General features: G+C 47.7%; 1 protein-coding gene across 2 annotated transcripts in view; it reads left to right on the forward strand.

Annotated features, from left to right (window-relative positions):
• SLC25A35 (solute carrier family 25 member 35) overlaps positions 1–18,634 on the forward strand; it is a 123,617-nt gene that overhangs the window by 44,450 nt on the left and 60,533 nt on the right. For both annotated transcript variants that reach the window (XM_085637847.1, XM_085637848.1), the window contains exon 3: positions 11,494–11,646. In XM_085637847.1, the coding sequence (XP_085493973.1) occupies positions 11,494–11,646 (153 nt within the window). The remainder of the gene's footprint in view (positions 1–11,493; positions 11,647–18,634) is intronic.

The following is an 18,634-nucleotide window of genomic DNA, read 5'->3' on the forward strand; positions in this document are numbered from 1 at the left end:
GGAGGTGACTCCGCGTCCCGGTGCAGTCTGAGGAAGAGGTTGAGCGGCTGCTCCCTTCAGGTAGAGACCCCGGCTGGGTGTTTCCCTGACTCCTCGATTCTCCCCAACACTCTTCGTGCCCCTCACAGCCTACCGATTGGCATTGTCGGCCATTTCATTTCTGCCCTCTGTTGGCATACGCCGGGACCGGCGTATATGCAGAGGACGGTTAGGACCATCCGTGCTGTGGGCTGGTAACGTACTTAGCCTGGAGGATTCCAGTGACTATAACTTTTGTTTATTCTTTGTATTATATTTGCCTTCATTAAAACAACTAACCCTTCACTAGTGGTTGCGTCCTCATTGTCGTGTCTGTTAAACGATCCTGAGACGTTCAGGGCGTTACAAAATATCCGACACTTAATAACACTAACTGTCTCCCGGTCGATAACAGACATGGCAACACTTGATGATGTGCTGGCTGCTTTAGCGGCCATGCAAGTTGAGGTGGCTGCCTCTAGGCAAGAAACAGCCGATGTAAAAGCCAGACTGGATGCTATCCAATTGGACCCGCTCACGCCCAGCACCTCCCTCACGAATCAGACCCCTGCGGTTGTAGTGGAATTGCCGGTAGCCATCCCCTTGGCGACACCAGAGAGGTACAGTGGGGATCCTAACACAGTGCAGGTATTCCTCACACAAGTGGCGCTACATTTATCGTGCAAACCAAAGGCGTTCCCCACGAGTCAGGCTCGTGTGGCTTTCCTTATATCCTATTTGGCGGGAAACGCGGCACAATGGGCCGTACCTCTGGTGAGCAGGGACGACCCCCTCTTATGTGATTGGGGTGCTTTTCGCGAGGAATTCCTGAAGGTATTCGACAGAAGGGCTGACTCGTACACGGCGGACCGTGAAATGCTTGAGTTGAGACAGGGATCCAACGACCTGGTGCAGTATCTCAACGCGTTCCGAAGGCTGGTTGCGGAAACCAAGTGGCCTGTTGCTAAACAGACGGCGCTCTTCCATCAAGGGCTGTGCGATGAGCTCAAGGACGCCGTGGCTCATATTGACCCTCAACCCAAGACATGTGAGGGCCTTATCAACCTGGTATTACGGCTGGAACATAGGCTAAGTGAAAGAAAGGGGGATCATGGGAGAAAAGGAAAATCCCTTCCATCCTATGGGACGGTGGGAAGTCCTGAAACTTCCACCGCATCCAAGGGAGAACCCATGGACATCGGCGCAATACGAGCGAGCCTCACAGCCACGGAGAAAGAGTCACGCCGTAAACAAGGATTGTGCCTATATTGTGGCAAAAAAGGCCACTACGTACGTGAATGCCCTGCCAAACCGAAGACGTCACGTTATCGGGCCAACCGGTCGGTAACAGCCGTGGTGGACATACCGGCGGAAAACTAGAGGACTCCAAGACCAGAGAAGGGGCATCTCGGAGTCACTCATCCATCCCTTCACTTTCCAACTCGGTCACTAAGGGACAACGACACCTGTTTATCACGGTGCACGTGGGAGTGCATGACCAGTGGATACCCGTTGTGGCCATGGTGGATTCAGGAGCCACTGGCATGTTTATGGACCACAACGAGGCATGCAGGCTAGGGCTAGTGCTTCTTCCCAAAGCTGTACCCGAAGACGTCTATGCTGTAGACGGAAGGCGATTGGTGACGGGGCCCATCGGGCAGCACACGGGGGTCCTTCCGATGAGATATGGGTGGAACCATTTGGAACAAATCGATTTTAACATCATCCGAGCGCCCCAATATGGCGTGATATTGGGATTGCCGTGGCTACAGAAACACAACCCCTTTGTGGATTGGCCAACACATCGCATCGAAATGACGTCACCGTATTGCATCCTGCATTGTGGAATAAGAACGGAATCCCTTGACGCAGATGAGAGCGGGAGTCAGACGGTGGCTACAGCGGCAGAAAAAGATGTGGCTCTCCCCCAGGCTTATCACAGTTTTGAGGATGTATTTGATGAGGTGAAGGCGGAAGTGCTACCACCACTTAGACAGTTTGACTGCCAGATCGACCTGGTGCCAGGGGCCAGCGTTCCCAGCGGCAGGCTGTATGCCCTGACGGAGCCTGAAAACGTGCATCTCCGGGGGTACCTGGATAAACTCCTCAAGCTAGGATTCATCCGCCCGTCCAAGTCTCCGGCCGCCTCGCCACTCTTCTTCATCCCGAAGGCTAATGGGGAGCTGAGAGCCTGTGTGGGCTTTAGGGCATTGAATGCGATAACCATAAAAAATCGGTACCCCTTGCCTCTCATCAGTGTACTTCTGGAACAGGTCAAGAAAGCTCGTATCTACACCAAGTTGGATTTGAAAGGGGCATACCATCTGGTGCGCATGAGGGACGGAGACGAGTGGAAGACCGCCTTTAAGACCAGGTTCGGCCTTTTTGAGTACCTCGTCATGCCGTTCGGTCTGTGCAACGCCCCGGCAGCCTTTCAGTACTTTTTGAATGAGGTATTCAGAGAGGAGTTGGATATCTACGTGGTCGTATATATCGACGACATCCTCATCTATTCGTCCAGTGTGGAGGAGCACGTACACCACGTCAAAGCTGTGCTCCAAAAGCTGAGGGAAAACATGCTGTTTTGTAAACTCAGCAAGTGTGACTTCCACGTCACATCTGTGGAATTCCTCGGAGTGATGCTGAGTCCAGAGGGACAGGAGATGGCAGAACGAAAGATCAAGGCGGTGAAAGAATGGCCGGTGCCCCAAAGCGTGAAGGACGTCCACAGCTTCATTGGCTTCGCCAACTTTTACAGGCGGTTCATAGATGGATTTTCAGGAGTGGTGGCCCCAATCACACAGCTACTGAGGAAGTCCAAGGAGTTTGTCTGGTCCCCTGAAGCGAACAAAGCCTTTGAGGCCCTGAAAAGCGCCTTTGGTAAGGCGCCGGTGTTGGCTCACCCCGATCCGGATCTCCCCTACGTGGTGGAAGCGGACGCGTCGGATGTGGCGCTGGGGGCTATCTTGTCCCAACGCAACCACGACACAGGGGTGCTTCATCCCGTTGCGTACATGTCCCGCAAACTCAACGACGCCGAACGCAACTACCATATTGCGGAGAAGGAGCTTCTCGCAATCAAGGACGCCTTCACCGAATGGAGGCATTGGTTGATGGGGGCAAGACATGTGGTATCGGTGTACACGGACCATCGGAACCTACAGTTCATGACGGCCACTAGACACCTTTCTCCCAGGCAGCTGCGGTGGATGATCTTCTTTGCGGGGTTCAACTTCCGCATCACATATCGGCCGGGGACGGAAAACCGAAAGGCGGACGCCCTGTCCCGTCAATCTGCAGTTAAGGAACCATTGCCTGCGACCGAGCGTTCCATCATTTCCCCGAGGATGGTATTGGGGGTTATCCAACCGGATACTTTCCTGAGGGGAATAAAGAGAGGGATCAGGTCATTCGCATGGCGGAGGTGGCTCCTCAGTCACAGAGAATGGCAGCTGAAGGACGGGATACCCCTGAAGGGCAGGTGCCTATTGATACCCACGCCTAGGCTAAGGAAACAAGCATTCATCTGGTGCCATGACTCTCCATGCGCAGGTCATTTGGGCTTTGAAAAAACGGTGGCTAGCATGGGACGGCATTTCTGGTGGCCAACCATGAGAGTGGATGTCAGGAGGTGGGGACAGGAGTGTCCTACGTGTGCTACCATGAAGGCCGACCATGGCCGAACCCAAGGGCTCTTACATCCACTTCCGACCCCGGATAGACCATGGGATAGCATATCACTGGACTTCGTGGTGGGCCTACCGGTAGACCAGGGGATGACGGCAATACTGGTGGTGGTGGATTACTTGACGAAAATGGGGCACTTCATCCCCTGCAAGAGAGTCCCTACGGCCGGGGAATTGGCGTCACTACTCCTAAAGAATGTGGTACGACTGCATGGATTACCTGGGGTGATCGTGTCGGACCGGGGGTCGCAGTTTACTGCGCAATTCTGGAAGACTTGGTGCACTGCGCTGCATGTTAAGACCGCCCTGTCCACCAGCTACCACCCTCAAACGGACGGCCAAACCGAGCGCCTGAACCAAACGCTCAAACAGTATCTGCGATGTTTTGTGGACCAGGGCAGGGTAGAATGGGTTGACTTGCTATGGGTTGCAGAGATAGCCTATAACAACGCCACTCACAGCTCCACACAGTCATCTCCGTTCTATAGCAACTATGGCCAACATCCCAGGTTCTTGCCATTTCTACATCCGTTCAGAGAGGACAGGATTCCCGCCACAGCGGACAGGATGGCACACATAAAAGACACATTGATGCGCTCAAGGGCTGTCCTAATAGAGGCCAAGAGAAGATACAAGGCTGCGGCAGATAGGAAGAGAAGGCCCGGGCCACTGTACCGCACTGGAGACTACGTCTGGATATCCACAAGAAACATGAGGTTTCGAAAGAACAGTGTGTTCCATCCCAAGTACATGGGCCCCTATCGAATTACCAAGTGTATGGGTCCCGTAAACGTGAAGGTGTGCTTGCCCCAGTCATTGCGGATACACCCTGTCTTTCATGTATCATTGCTCAAACCAGCACCCTCCAAGCCGTCTGGGACACCTCGGCCGGTATGCGTGGAGTCGGAGGTGGAGTATGAAGTGTCGGGCATACGGGCGTCCAAATGGCGCAGGGGGAAGCTGTGGTACCTGGTTGCGTGGAAAGGCTATGGCCCGGAGGAGCATTCATGGGAACCGGCTGAAGGGGTTCATGCTCCGCGCTTGGTCTCCTTGTTCCATCGGCGTTTTTCTGCCAGCGCTGGACCCGTGGGGAGCCGCTGAGAGGGAGGATGTACTGTCAAGAATTCCTGTCATACGAGGGGAGGAAAACGGTAACCAGCGAAAACGGACTACATCTCCCAGGATGCTTAGCGGTTGAGAGGTTATGTAAACAGGAGAGCTGTTACATAACTCAAGGAAAACACGCCCTTATGTAAACAGGAGAGCTGTTACATAACTCAAGGGAAACACGCCCTTATGTAAACAGGAGAGCTGTTACATAACTCAAGGAAAACACGCCCTTATGTAAACAGGAGAGCTGTTACATAACTCAAGGGAAACACGCCCTTATGTAAACAGGAGAGCTGTTACATAACTCAAGGAAACACGCCCTTATGTAAACAGGAGAGCTGTTACATAACTCAAGGAAAACACGCCCTATAAAGGGAGGAACCGGGAGGTACAACGCTGTCGGATATTGTGTTCACACCGACGTACCTGCTTCGTGAAGAGCAGTGTTCCGGAGTGGTGCTCCAGTAAGGCAAGAACGGAGGTAGGTCGAGTCGTTGCTCCCTGGGCCGTGTCTTGCCCCATCGTCACCTGTGAAGGACCCGGAAGCTCTACCGGTCAACCATTGAGCTTCGCTTTTTGACTCGGCTGAGTCCAAGCGCAGTGGCGCTTTTGCTGGTTGGAGTCGTAACTCCCAGCCCGACCAGAGACACAGGGACTGCCAGCTGTAACGCACACCAGGAGGTGTTTGCCGCGTTACAGACTCGGAAGTCCACAGGATCGATCGAGCGGCTGCTCTCGGTTCAGTCTTCTTGCTTGTGATTGGGGTATCGGTGACTCATCACCAGGAGGTGACTCCGCGTCCCGGTGCAGTCTGAGGAAGAGGTTGAGCGGCTGCTCCCTTCAGGTAGAGACCCCGGCTGGGTGTTTCCCTGACTCCTCGATTCTCCCCAACACTCTTCGTGCCCCTCACAGCCTACCGATTGGCATTGTCGGCCATTTCATTTCTGCCCTCTGTTGGCATACGCCGGGACCGGCGTATATGCAGAGGACGGTTAGGACCATCCGTGCTGTGGGCTGGTAACGTACTTAGCCTGGAGGATTCCAGTGACTATAACTTTTGTTTATTCTTTGTATTATATTTGCCTTCATTAAAACAACTAACCCTTCACTAGTGGTTGCATCCTCATTGTCGTGTCTGTTAAACGATCCTGAGACGTTCAGGGCGTTACAATGAGATAACGGAAATGGGTTCCAATCATATAATCTGGGGGGGGAGATTTTAATGTTGCATGTAATCCTGATATAGATAGGTCTAACCCAGCCTCCCACCATTACAACAAAGCCCGAGCAGTCATTCAGGATATCCTAGTAACCCACCAACTAATCGACGCCTGGAGACATATGCACCCTCATAAGAGGGAAGGCACACATTTCACCGCGCAAGCTGCATCATGGGCGCGTTTAGATTACTGTTTTTTATCGCGGGGCTTAGGGCAAGCTATATCTATGGTACACCACATGGCAAGAACATACTCCGATCACGCTTCAGTAAAGCTCACACTAACATCATCGGAGTATGGTCCCCCCACAACAGCTGGAAATTGCAGCCCTCCATCTTGCTGGATGCGGTCTTTCAGACTGAACTAGGGGAAGAAATTCAAGATTTTTTTTCAGAGAAACTAGGGCTCAGTAGATAGCGTGGATACCATCTGGGAGGCTTTCAAAGTTACGTTGCGGGGAATCTGCATATCGAAAGGCTCAGGAGTGCTTAGAGATATTACTAACACTTTGCGTAAATTAGAAGTAGAACTCAAGGCACTAGAAGCGCATCTGTCCTTAGGTCCCGATGGTAGCACCCAACAAAAATTCCGGGAGACACTCACAGACTACACAGATACGGCTAATCGGGAAGCGCGATTCAGGGGTAGATATTGGGTGGCCCGCCGCTATGGGGAGGGTGAGCGGCCAGGTAAAATATTGGCAGAAACCATTCGGAAACCTCGGTTTTTAACTATGTATTAGAATTAGCTGGGCCAGGTGACATGCTTTATCGAGACATGGCAAACATTCTAAATACTTTTACGAGTCACTATGCCCAACTTTACACCACAGGCAGAAAAGACGAATTATATCTCGAGGGCTTTTTGGGAGATGTGGCATTGGGGTGGCTGGGATATGCACAGAGGGAGTTCTTGTGTGCCCCCTTTGAGTTACACGAGGTAAGAGAGGCCATCATGCACATGCAGTCTGGCAAAGCTCCTGGTATGGATGGCATACCCATAGAATTCTATAAAATGTAAATAGACCAAATGGCTCATATACTGCGAGAGGTGTATGAAGATTCGTTAGAATCCGGCAAACTTGCATCATCTATGAGGGAGACGCTTATTACCTCCCTCCTCAAGCTGGGGAAGTCGCCCCTTCACTATGACTCATACAGACCATTGTCCCTCCTCAATTGCGACACCAAAATATTGGCCAACTTAATAGTAAACCGTCTTAGTCTCCTAATGGAAAAGCTGATCTTTCCTGATAAATCGGGTTTCGTACCCGGGAGAGCCACTTCGCATAACCTAAGAACCCTCTTTACAATACTTAATAATGTTGCACCTGAGTTGCCCCTCGCGGCGATTTTCCTAGATGCCACTAAGGCATTCGACTCAGTCGAATGGGACTACATGTTCAGAGGGATGCGACAAATGGGCTTCCCGATACTTTTTCTGTCCTGGATCCAACTCTTGTATCAACTACCAACTGCTAAAGTTCTCATAAATGGATGCATATCACAGGCCTTTTCGATCACCAGAGGCACCCCACAAGGGTGTCCTTTATCCCCCTTACTTTTCGCACTAGCGATCGAGCCTCTGGCGGCCAAATTGAGACCACACCACCAAGATAAGGTACTCCGATGTAAAATGTGACAGATCCTTGGATCTCTATATGCGGATGATATCACCTTATATATCCGAAAACCGCAACAAAATCTGAACCCGATTCTCAGAGAATTTATTGTCTTTGGGAAACTATCAGGAATACAGATTAATTGGGGAAAGTCATCCATATTCCCCTTAACGGCAGCTACAATTCAATTTCCTCTAGACTACCCGTTAGAGTGGTGCGATGAGGATCTGCGCTATTTAGGTATACGCATTACAAGGGACAGGGAGGAGATGATGCGCCTTAATTATGGCACTGCCCTAGATCGCATCAATGGTTATGTCAACCGATGGATCTCTTTGCCCCTCTCAATGGCGGGAAGAGCGTCCCTAATTAAGATGGTGATACTTCCCCAATTACTCTACCTTTTCTTAAACATTCTGTTTCATCCAGGAGCTAATTTTTTTAAAACACTTCGGTCCGAAATTATACGTTTAATATGGGGAGGCAAGCAACCACGACTACAGTGGAGAATACTCACCAGGTCACATTCACTGGGGGGTTTTGATATCCCAGATTTTGAATTATATTATATGAGTGCACAAGCCCATTACGCCTATTACTGGGTACACCAACTGCGGTATATGCCACAAGTGACGGCAGAGCATTGGTTGGCTGACCCCTTACCTATAGACGGCATGCTATGCGACACACCGCGCCCCAAAGACAAAAATCCAACCACTGTCACATGTACAATGCAGGCATAGCACCGCATTGGCAATCTGCTGCACAGTCCCTTGCTTTACTCCTCACTGCTCCCACTCACTTATCACCCCAACATGCCTCTTCTCCAGGAAATAGCATTCCACAAATTGAAGGAACGGACTAAAATTACCACATGGGGGACCTCTACCACAATGGACAATTTCGTACATCCGAACAGATATTTCAAGGGCTTCACCCATCTCCATTCGATGTCTTCTTATATATATGTCTGCGGCAGGGCATTCGCTTTGTTACCCCGGAGTTTCCCAGTGAGCCCCTTGTTCTAGCTCCCCTACAACTGATGTTAAAAGCGACAAATGCCGGGCATTTAGTTTCCATAATATATCACACAGTGCACACGCAAAGGGTAGAACCACCGGCCATATCGCGCACATATTGGAATGCGGAATTGGGCTATGAATTGTCGGCTGACCACTGGGAATACTGCTGCTTGCAGACATGAGCAAATCTCTGCTAGCGGCAGACTCCTCATAACGCATTACAAATTCTTCCACCGATTATACTACACCAGTCAAGATGCATAAATATAAACTAAGGGAGTTTGACAGATGCGATAGATGCAAGGCTCCAGGGGCCGACTTTCTGCATCCGGCTTGGGAATGCCCAGAAGTACATGACTACTGGAATCAAGTGTTCAATGCCATAGCGCTAATGACAACACATAATACTGAGCGCACTCCGCTACTAGCCCTGCTAGGGTACACCAAACTAATTCCTGCACCACACCGCAAATGCATTGCTCTTGCACTACTGATGGCAAAAAGACGAGTTGCCTGTCGCTGGAGCAGGGGAAGGCACCCAAGTTCAAAGACTGGCTCAATGACTTGATATTCTGCCAAGAGCAACTGTCCACCTATGCAGAGCTACTGCCACGCAACTCCTGCCCCAAGGACATTTAGGGACTCCTTACAAGCTACCTTGCGGCGCACCCTCGAAGTCCCAAGTGTCGACCCTGAGACGAGTACGATCTGACACTGCCCCACCACATTGAGACAAGGGGTCATTGGAAATTCTGTGCCAAACACTGTTTAAACACCATCTCTATATGCAAAGTGTCCTGAATACTATGCTGTCTCCGCATGACAATTTTCAATTTGAGAAATAACTAAAGAGTGAGGATACACCATAATCCTAGATAGTAATGGAATTGGATGCCTAGAAATGAATGAATGTACAATGTCGTATGCAATGCCCTAATTAATGTAAGGTCGTGTGTCCTAAAGACCGTAACTGCACGAAGTAAAGAACCATAACGTTCCATACAGTCATATGTCAATAAGACCATGATACTGTAATCAATTGTACAAGTACTGTGCACACTGCTAATCTGTAAGCATTATTGATGTACTGCTCTTTTAAAAATCAATAAAGAGAGTTAACAAAAAATAAAATAAAATAAATCCAAGCCCATTGAACGCATATAGGTTGCGGAAAATCTTTGCCCTTGTCGATTGCCAGCTGCTTAACCCTCTCAAAAATGATCATGCTCCGGTGCCTCCTTTACCACTTTGCCAACGTACCTCTTTTTCTCACCAGGAGGATCTATTGAAACTTCCATTATTTGCTTGGGGATCTTATTTGACGCATTGGGACCCGTGAAGTTACTCATGTAGCTTCTCCTCCTGGTTGACCCCGTGGAGGTCTAGATGTGCCCATCTCCCTCTATTATCCTGCTGCCTGATGGGAGGGACCTTGAAGTCCTTTCAACTAAGGGTGGGGACTGTAGCTGCCGCACCCTTTGCAACCTCTTGCTCCTGAATGATCGCCTCCCTCATGAGGCACCAGTCTTCTGCTGGTAGTGCTGCAGTGCTACCCTAAAATAATCTACATCACTGAAACACTGCTCAATATGCTCCCGCCGTTCCTCTCCAGGGGCTCCTCAGATTTCAGGCCAGCAACGTAAGCCGCGACCTCCATCAATGGGATGAGACTGGTGTCACAACCTTGGGGGACTTGTTTCTAGACAGTCGGCTTCTCCCCTTCCCTGGTCAAACAATTCAGACTACACAAAGGCCAGTTTCTCACATATGGCACCCTATGCCATTTTTGCATATGTTACGTGGCTGCCCTCACTGTTTTCCTTCTCAGAAGAAGTACTTACCCAGTTGGCCAAGGTCAGTGACTTCCCTCCTTTGCAGTCCAGGGAATCCTGTGCACTGGGCAACTTTAAGCGCCCTAAGAGATGTAGACCTCAGCGCTTCCTGGATCTCGCACTCTTGTTGCAGAGGCGTGTTAGCACTACCAAATGGCAATCTCCTCAGCCCTCATCTCTAGTGAAGCAGAGATGCGACCTGCTTCATTGGGCAGTGGTGGAGGGCATGGTCCACGGTAGAGAGGACGCCCGGGGTCTTTGCAAACCCCCTATCGTTGCTGACTGGGACGCCCTGTGAATGCCACCCCACATTATTATGGTTTCCAATTTCTTATATGCCAATGGGGGCGGGAATATGGTGTAACCCGGGGTTAAGATTATTGATTAGTGTTTGGCAGTTCAAGATTATTTTTCATCCAGAGTTGCTCTTTGTTGGACATTTTGGAAAATTCCCATAAAAAAAAAAAACGATAAAAAAAGAATGGTAACCCCCATTGTAAGCGAGCAGTGTGCACACAAGCATTAGCAAAGCCAAAAGCTCCACAGGTTACCACTAAAGGCCCGATCTGTGTGCTTTGCCAGAACTTGTTAAGGAGTTTGGGCAAGTCTTGATTAATGTAGATGGTGGGAGAAACCTGATGAAAGTGGGGTCTGATTCAGCAGTTTTTCTAATTCAGGTAGGTCAATTCAGTTATGTGGCTTAACTATAGAAGAGCTCTCCTGACCTGCACACCACTAAACAAGGGGAAGTGGTGCAATCACGGAGACTGGTCCTAGTCCTGTCAGCAAGTTCCACAGTGATATTGGGCAATCATTCTCATTAACACAGTAGTAGTAGTTCTCTCCTACATAAGTTTGCGCTTTAAAACCCCTGTATTAGACGGACATTCACAGTTCATCCTGAATTGTGAAATAGAACATCCATGTGTTACTTTCAACCAAATGTCATTTAATTCAGGTTTATCGATTTCTTTTTTTCTGCAGGGAATGGTCCATGCTTTGATTTCCATTTACAGAGAGCATGGCATCCTGGGCCTATGGCGTGGGGCCAGCGCTTCTGTGCCGAGGGTCATGGTGGGGTCAGCCGCTCAGCTCTCCTCCTTTTCATTATCCAAAGACATGGTGGCAAATCTCCAGGTGAGAAACAGCTCAGATGTGAATCTCGAAATGACTAGGGTATTGGCCCTTCCGAATGTGCAAATTTTACAGAACCACTGTTTCTCCTCGTGCCGCGCTCATTTGCATTTGTCATACATCCTTCCTTCCTTCCTTCCTTCCTTCCTTCCTTCCTTCCTTCCTTCCTTCCTTCCTTCCTTCCTTCCTTCCTTCCTTCCTTCCTTCCTTCCTTCCTTCCTTCCTTCCTTCCTTCCTTCCTTCCTTCCTTCCTCTCTATCGCTGTATGTTCACTCTCCCCCTGCATGTATTTCCTTTCATCCTTTCCACTTCACCATCCCACACAGAATAGCTGCATTTTCTTTTCCGTTGGCACTGTCCATATTTCGACAGTTGTGTACCGAATTCGCCCACTTTCTTATAGAATCGTAAATACAGTAGGCGCACGCGTTTAACCCGTCCAGTGTGCTGTGCATAAGGCAAAGGCCTGGGTGAGCATGTAGTCAGAACATGTTATAAGGCGCAGTGATGGCCGCTGTCAGAAACCTGCATTGCCTTCAGGTGCTTCTCAGGAGTTTCCAATCGTGTCCCTTCATGTACAACCCGGTTTGCACTATATGCTTCAGAAGGCTCGTGTGTTGCATGAAAAACATAAGTAAACAATCATCTATGTAACGGAAATATATAGGGAGACACACCATGCAACATAAAGCCAAACTTATGGAATGCAGCAGGCACTGCATCACGCGCTCTAGCGCTTCTTGCATTCATTGTCCAGAAAAGGAACAGTGTTTTTGCTTGTAAAATGAAGGATGTGAATGTGTGGCCCAATAATGACAAGTTTCTGTTTTAAGTCTCACGTATCAAAGGCTAAAGCCACTTACCGCGAGCTTAGAGCCCACCCATTGCTTTACCATTGGCTGGCTTGATTGTCACTGTCATTTACTTGCTTCTTGTTTGGTGGATTGTCTTCCGTTTACTCTTTCCCATCTTTTAGATTGGCTGAAACATCCTTCCACTGCTCACATTCTGGGAACATTTTTTTTCTTTTTCACTGCTGAATGAAAACACATGCACACAATGAGAATGCATGGGGCTTCTTGCTCTCTTCCTCGTGTGATTCTCTCTCCCGGCTGACAAACGCACCCAAACCCTGGCGCTCTGTATCATTCCTCACCACCCCTCCCAGTGTGCCTGTAAAGGCACAGCAATAGGTATGGTTTTTTCCAGGGTATGACTTGGAAGTGGAATTTAAGGTTTGTTTCTGTTTTACCCCCCTGCATTGCACATGACATACTGCACAAAGCTCAGGCCTTGCACACACAGGCGTATAGTGCTGGGGAGGGACTCACTGCTGCCCTCGCTCAGCTGCTGTTTGAGGGAGAAGATGTAATTACCATGGCTGAACAGAAGATGGCTTTCTCTGGAAGGCCCATAAGTCTGCTTCCTGGGCTACTTCAGAGGATGAAATGGCTGGAGCATGTTTCAGGCCGGAGTCCTGTATTAAGTAAATTTGACCGTTTTCCTTTAAACTTCCTATTAATTTTTATATTCTGTTGAGTTTGAGTGAAAAGTATTTGAAAAATAAACCATGATGCTTACAAAGAGTAAACATAATTGAATTCAGTGTACAGTTTTGAGATATCTTAAATATGTTTGCTTTTCCTCCAGTATTTTGAGAAAACAAATATATATATATATATATATATTGCTTAATTTAGAAGTGTTTTGCAAAGCCAGTAACATGCTGTCTTTTCTAGGCGAGCATGGTGACTTCGAGTCTAGTAGCTCTGTGTTGCGCTTGTAGGATCTCTTACTGTCTAAACAGGCATATTCTGTTGTCATGACATTGGCATTCTTTACGCTGAGGGCATTTTCCTAATGAGAACATTGGCGATAAACCAGCTCCCGAAGGCATCTAGTTCATGCTGAAGGACTCTTTCGTTCATCTCTCATGGGCATATCTATGCCTAGGTTAATTTCCTGCCACAGTCGCAACTTACAAATCTTCCTGTCTTGGCAAAAGCCGTGTGACTCGCTTTCTTTGGTCTTACCTACATACAGCTTTAGCGGAGCGTAGGCGCAGATTTACTGTACACATATAGAATGCAGTTGGGCAACAGTGATTAATGGGTTTTTTTTTTTGCCGTGGGGTTTTGAGTTATATTAAACAGACAGTGAGATCAAAGCTCAAGGTGTCTATGATTTTTTAGTTTTTTTGTTGAAACATCTGTTTATTGGATTTTCTGTTACATACACAATATATAATGCATACATTCATCATCACAGTATCACGAAGAATAGATTATTTCCTGCAGCAAATAAAGTGATTTGTGTGATTATGCCTCCGAGAAGCAAGTGCCTGGTTGTTTCCCACTAGCGTCCTGTATTGAGGTTTCTGTTTATAGCGCCCATGCAATGTCCATGCTACATTTGGCAAATTCCAAACGATGAGTCATGCATGTACAAGTCAGTAGAAGTCTTTCAACAATTTTAAACATAAACAAAGGTAACAAGTGAGCGATGGAGCAATAATTTCCCCTTGGATATCAACCCATCTCTCCACGCCCCCAGTTCAACCTCCAATGTTTGACTACAATAAATATTTACGCCCCCATACATACAGACTTTGAGAAAGCTGAGCAGCCGTTCACGCAGGTGACTGGTAGGCTGTGTCGCCGGATGCTTCACCCCACCCCCGTCAGTCAGATGGCTGCTCTTCCATGATTCAGTTGCATATAGCTAGGGGCTATCAATGGCAGGTTGCAACCACTGGGACCTCACTAACTTGGTGCGGTCACCTCATGTGTATGTAAGGGGGGAGCACTCTGTATATGTCGACCACGATGAAGTAAATCGTATCGCCAAGCATGTGTTTGTAGGGTAATACGATAGGTAGCAGGAAATGTAGGATGACTGCCGAAAAGGAATAACCCCAGAGGGGCGCGCAATAGAGCGCACCCAATGGTGGCTTCGCTCCGCTTGGCTATGCCCGCAAACCACAATATTCATGGAGGGGAGAGGTGAGGACAGTCATTTGTAAGGGTTTCCTCCACCACACTTCCCCCAGCCTCTCAATGCCCCGGAGTAAGGTTTGTAATGTCAACTGCTAGTTCTACCAGGACAAGGCTGAGGAGTTATCCGCTTGTCTCCAGGTTGTGTCCCCTGAAAATCGTGTATGATGTCCTCCCATTGTGCTGCATTAGGCTCCTTGTGAAGCGACTGTCTCCAGGACGATAGGGCAGGGGGATCAGACCTCTTCCACCTCTTTGTGATCGATGGTTGTCCTGTCGAGGGTTGTCTCATCGAGCCTGCTTCGTCGGCGATGGTGAAGCCTTTACAAATGGAGAGTCAAGTGTGTCTTTCGTCGACGGCTGCAGCCTCGTCGGCGGAATCTCTAGTTTCACCGCCAGGTTTGATGCCTTTAGTGCCTTTGAAGCCTTCAGCAGCTCTTTTGCCACCCTCTGAGTCAAGGAAGGTCTCGTTGCTTCAACGTAGACAGTCTTCAATGGACCTTTTGTTGCCAATACAAGCTTCTCCTAATCTTCCAGTGCAGTTGTTGGATTATGGGGCGGACGAGGAGGATTCAGAGGAGGACGATAGGTTTCGAGCAGCTCGTAGTCCTTCAAAGCTCCTCATTAAGTACCAGGACATAGATGATGAACAAGACTATGACTATTATTCAGAACCAAATTTTCAATCACAGTCTGAAAATCCGGCTGCACAGATGCCTTTGTCACTCAACACATGCTGGATGACTACTACCGCCGTTTTCCTCCTTCAGAGCCAGCTTCTTCGATTCCTCAGACGCCTATCCCTCCACCATCATCAATCAGGACAGAGAAGAAGGGGAGTTAGATGATAGATCCCTACTGACTGAATGGGACAATTACCAAATTCAGACACCGTCGCCTACCACTCATACTCCTGTCGACTCTCCACCTGTGGATATAGGTGGATTTCACGTCCTCATGGACAGAGCAGCCAAGAGATTTCATCTCCCTATGGTCTCAAAGGATGAGCATTGTTTTGAGTCAACCACAGAAACAGGTTTGGGCGATTCCCATAATTGATTTCATCTGGCAGGAGGGTTTGAAGGTCATAAAGACCCTGCCTCCATTCCTGCAGTCCTGCCGCGCTTGGATAAAAAGTACAAGGCACCAGACAATTCACCAGCCTATTTAATTGGCCAATCGAAGCCGGATTCAGTTATTTCGCAGGCGGCTCAACGTCCTGCCAGAAATCCTTTCTCTCCTTTGTCGGCTACTCCTGATCAAGATGGCAGACGCCTTGATGCGATTGGGAAAAAATATTCCACCATGGCTGCAACTACTGTCCGGGCCGGTAATTCCCTTGCCTTCCTAGGCCGCTATGATAGGCAAATGTGGTAGGACATTTCTCCTTTTATTGATTTGTTGCCTGAGGACTCAAAAAACCGAAGCTTTAAAGATTATCCAGGAGGGTGAGAAGATCTCTGCCAAGATCATTGACTGCGCAGTGGATGTCTACCATGAAACTAATGGAACCCACTGAGGGTAACTACATTATCCAGCGTGCACCTGGGCATTAAGCCACACCCACTAAGGGCGGGACAATACTTAAATGCATGCTGGGTCTCCTGTTGTTTTCAATGCAGCTTCCCCTGAGGAAGAAGTCAAATGGACTTTAAAATGCGTTGGGCTGTAAAATCGTGTCTGGTGCGAAGTAGCTGGCCGCAAGGTTAATAAAAAATACCAACAGCAGACGAGTGCATCTGGGTATGCTTGGGCATTTGTTTAATATATATATATATATATATATATATATATATATATATATATATAACACTATGTACAGTTTTGGAATTACTGTTGTCTACTCTGATTCAAGCATGTGAATCTATAAAAGACACCCCAATACTGGAGAATAACAAAAGTTACTTACCTGTAAACTGTGGTTCTCCAGTATTGGTGTCTTTCATAGATTCACATGCGACCCACCCACCTCCCCTCAGAGGCTCCCCTCGTGTACTTGACTATTATGTCACCCTCGTGCTAGAAAATCTGAGGATCTGAGCCTCTGGGGAGAAGGTTCTAGAGGGTGCTGATGCATGATTGGCTGGAGTTTGGACTATATCTAATGACTTGGACGAGCTAATAAAGTGACAGGCTTTGTCCTATTGATTGCTATGCTACAATACATCCTATGGAATTTTTTTAGCTATGCTATTGTTATAGTATGTATATATATATATATATATATATAGCTATTTTATGAACCGTGGGACTCCCACTTCGACGACGGGGAATGATTCAAGCATGTGAATCTATGAAAGACACCAATCCTGGAGAACCACAATTTCCAGGTAAGTACCTTTTGTTCTAACAATTCACCTTTTTTCGTTTTATTGTGTGCTTTTGTTGAAAGCATGGCTGCTTGGTTCTTGTGACTGACTTGAGATTTGTAAACTAATTTGTAGGCCAGATAGTGCAATATCTACATAAAACATGTATGCGCTAAACTACAACAGATTCTGCAAACATTCAAAGGGACATGATATCAAATTCATAAGCGCATGAAGTTGAATATTACTCACTTTGAAAGAGGCTATTTTTTTTCTTTTGCGTCATTGAAACTTCATTGAGAGGCCTGAAAATTAAAATTGTCCCATACAGGATCATGCACACATTTTTAAATGCTTGGTGACCATATAGAATCGAGGTGCAATAATAGAAGTGTTAATATGTTTTGGAGGTGAAGGTACAGGTGTTATCTTCCTTCACTTTTCCATCGAGGCTCATTACTTGGAGTGACATCAGGTGGCAGTGGTTGGCATGGGGCCTACATGTTAGCAGGAAGTCACCGAGAAGTCACCGAGATGGACCAGATACATTTGGAAGTGGGGGTCATCGATTCTGCAGAAGGCAAAGTTTTACTTGATTTTGGGCCTTCTGGAAGAAGAAATTACTGGAATTGGAAGAAGAGTCTGGGCCTTGTCATCTTCCAGTATAATGTGCATAAGGGTCTGAGGTCCACCTGAAAATATTGCCAGTGAAGATGATGTAGAAGGAAGTCTATTCTACATTGATCTCCTGTGCTTCAACATTTATGACCTCCACAGGAAATGTTTTGAGACGAAGTGCCGCGTCCTCAAATGGCGCAGCTTCGAGTTGTGAGTTCTTGATGTCTAACGGTTCCTCGATATTGGAAAGGTACATCTTGACGCTGTTAGTCTTAGGCTTGGAAGTGCTAAAGCCTTCAATATCATTCTTCAGTGGGTGTGGAGCGTATGCATTGAGGGGTGGTGCTTCTTGCGTTGTCAAGAGCTGGGGCACTGAAGCAACAGTCAGGATGACACATGGTGGGTTGGGCAAGCTGCTGGTGCCTTGAAAGGTGCAGTGTCCCGTTTTCTTCTTTACTGGACATTTTCTTATTTGGCTCAACTTGCCTTCATTTTGCAGATTTTTTCACTGTAGTTTTAAGCAGCAATGGCAAGATAATGCTACAAGACTGTTCTATGTATTTTTTACGTCAAGGATTCTTCCAAAGAGATGCCATCTGGACAGAATAAATCATTAGAAGAAAGACATTTCAAATCACACGAATCATGGCTGCATTATTGTTTATTTTTGTATTGTTTTTTTAAAAAAGGACTGATTGATATGTAACGTTTTTTATCATCACTGGTTAAGTTTATGTAGTTTTTACCATTACGGTTATGTTTAGTGGTAGATAGATCAGGGGAGGTTGCACGATTACGGAGGCTGCACACAGGGTGGAGTTGGGAAACCACGTGACAGGAGTGAGTGCAGGTGGGACTGGAGACGTTAAATTCAAACTCGGGTACTTGCTGAGAGAACAGGATGTTGAAAACCGTGGTTCAGCCGGGAGTTTAAATGGTCGATACTACAAAGATACTGCAGGTATATATTGGGCTGTTAAGGCATGGATATATTGGGTCAATTGGAGAGATTAGATTTCGAGGGAGGATATTTGAGGAGTAAGGAAGTTATTGGAAAAACAAAATATATAT

The sequence above is a fragment of the Triturus cristatus genome, chromosome 12 (assembly GCF_964204655.1).
Source record: "Triturus cristatus chromosome 12, aTriCri1.1, whole genome shotgun sequence".
NCBI classification, from domain to species: Eukaryota; Metazoa; Chordata; class Amphibia; order Caudata; family Salamandridae; genus Triturus; species Triturus cristatus.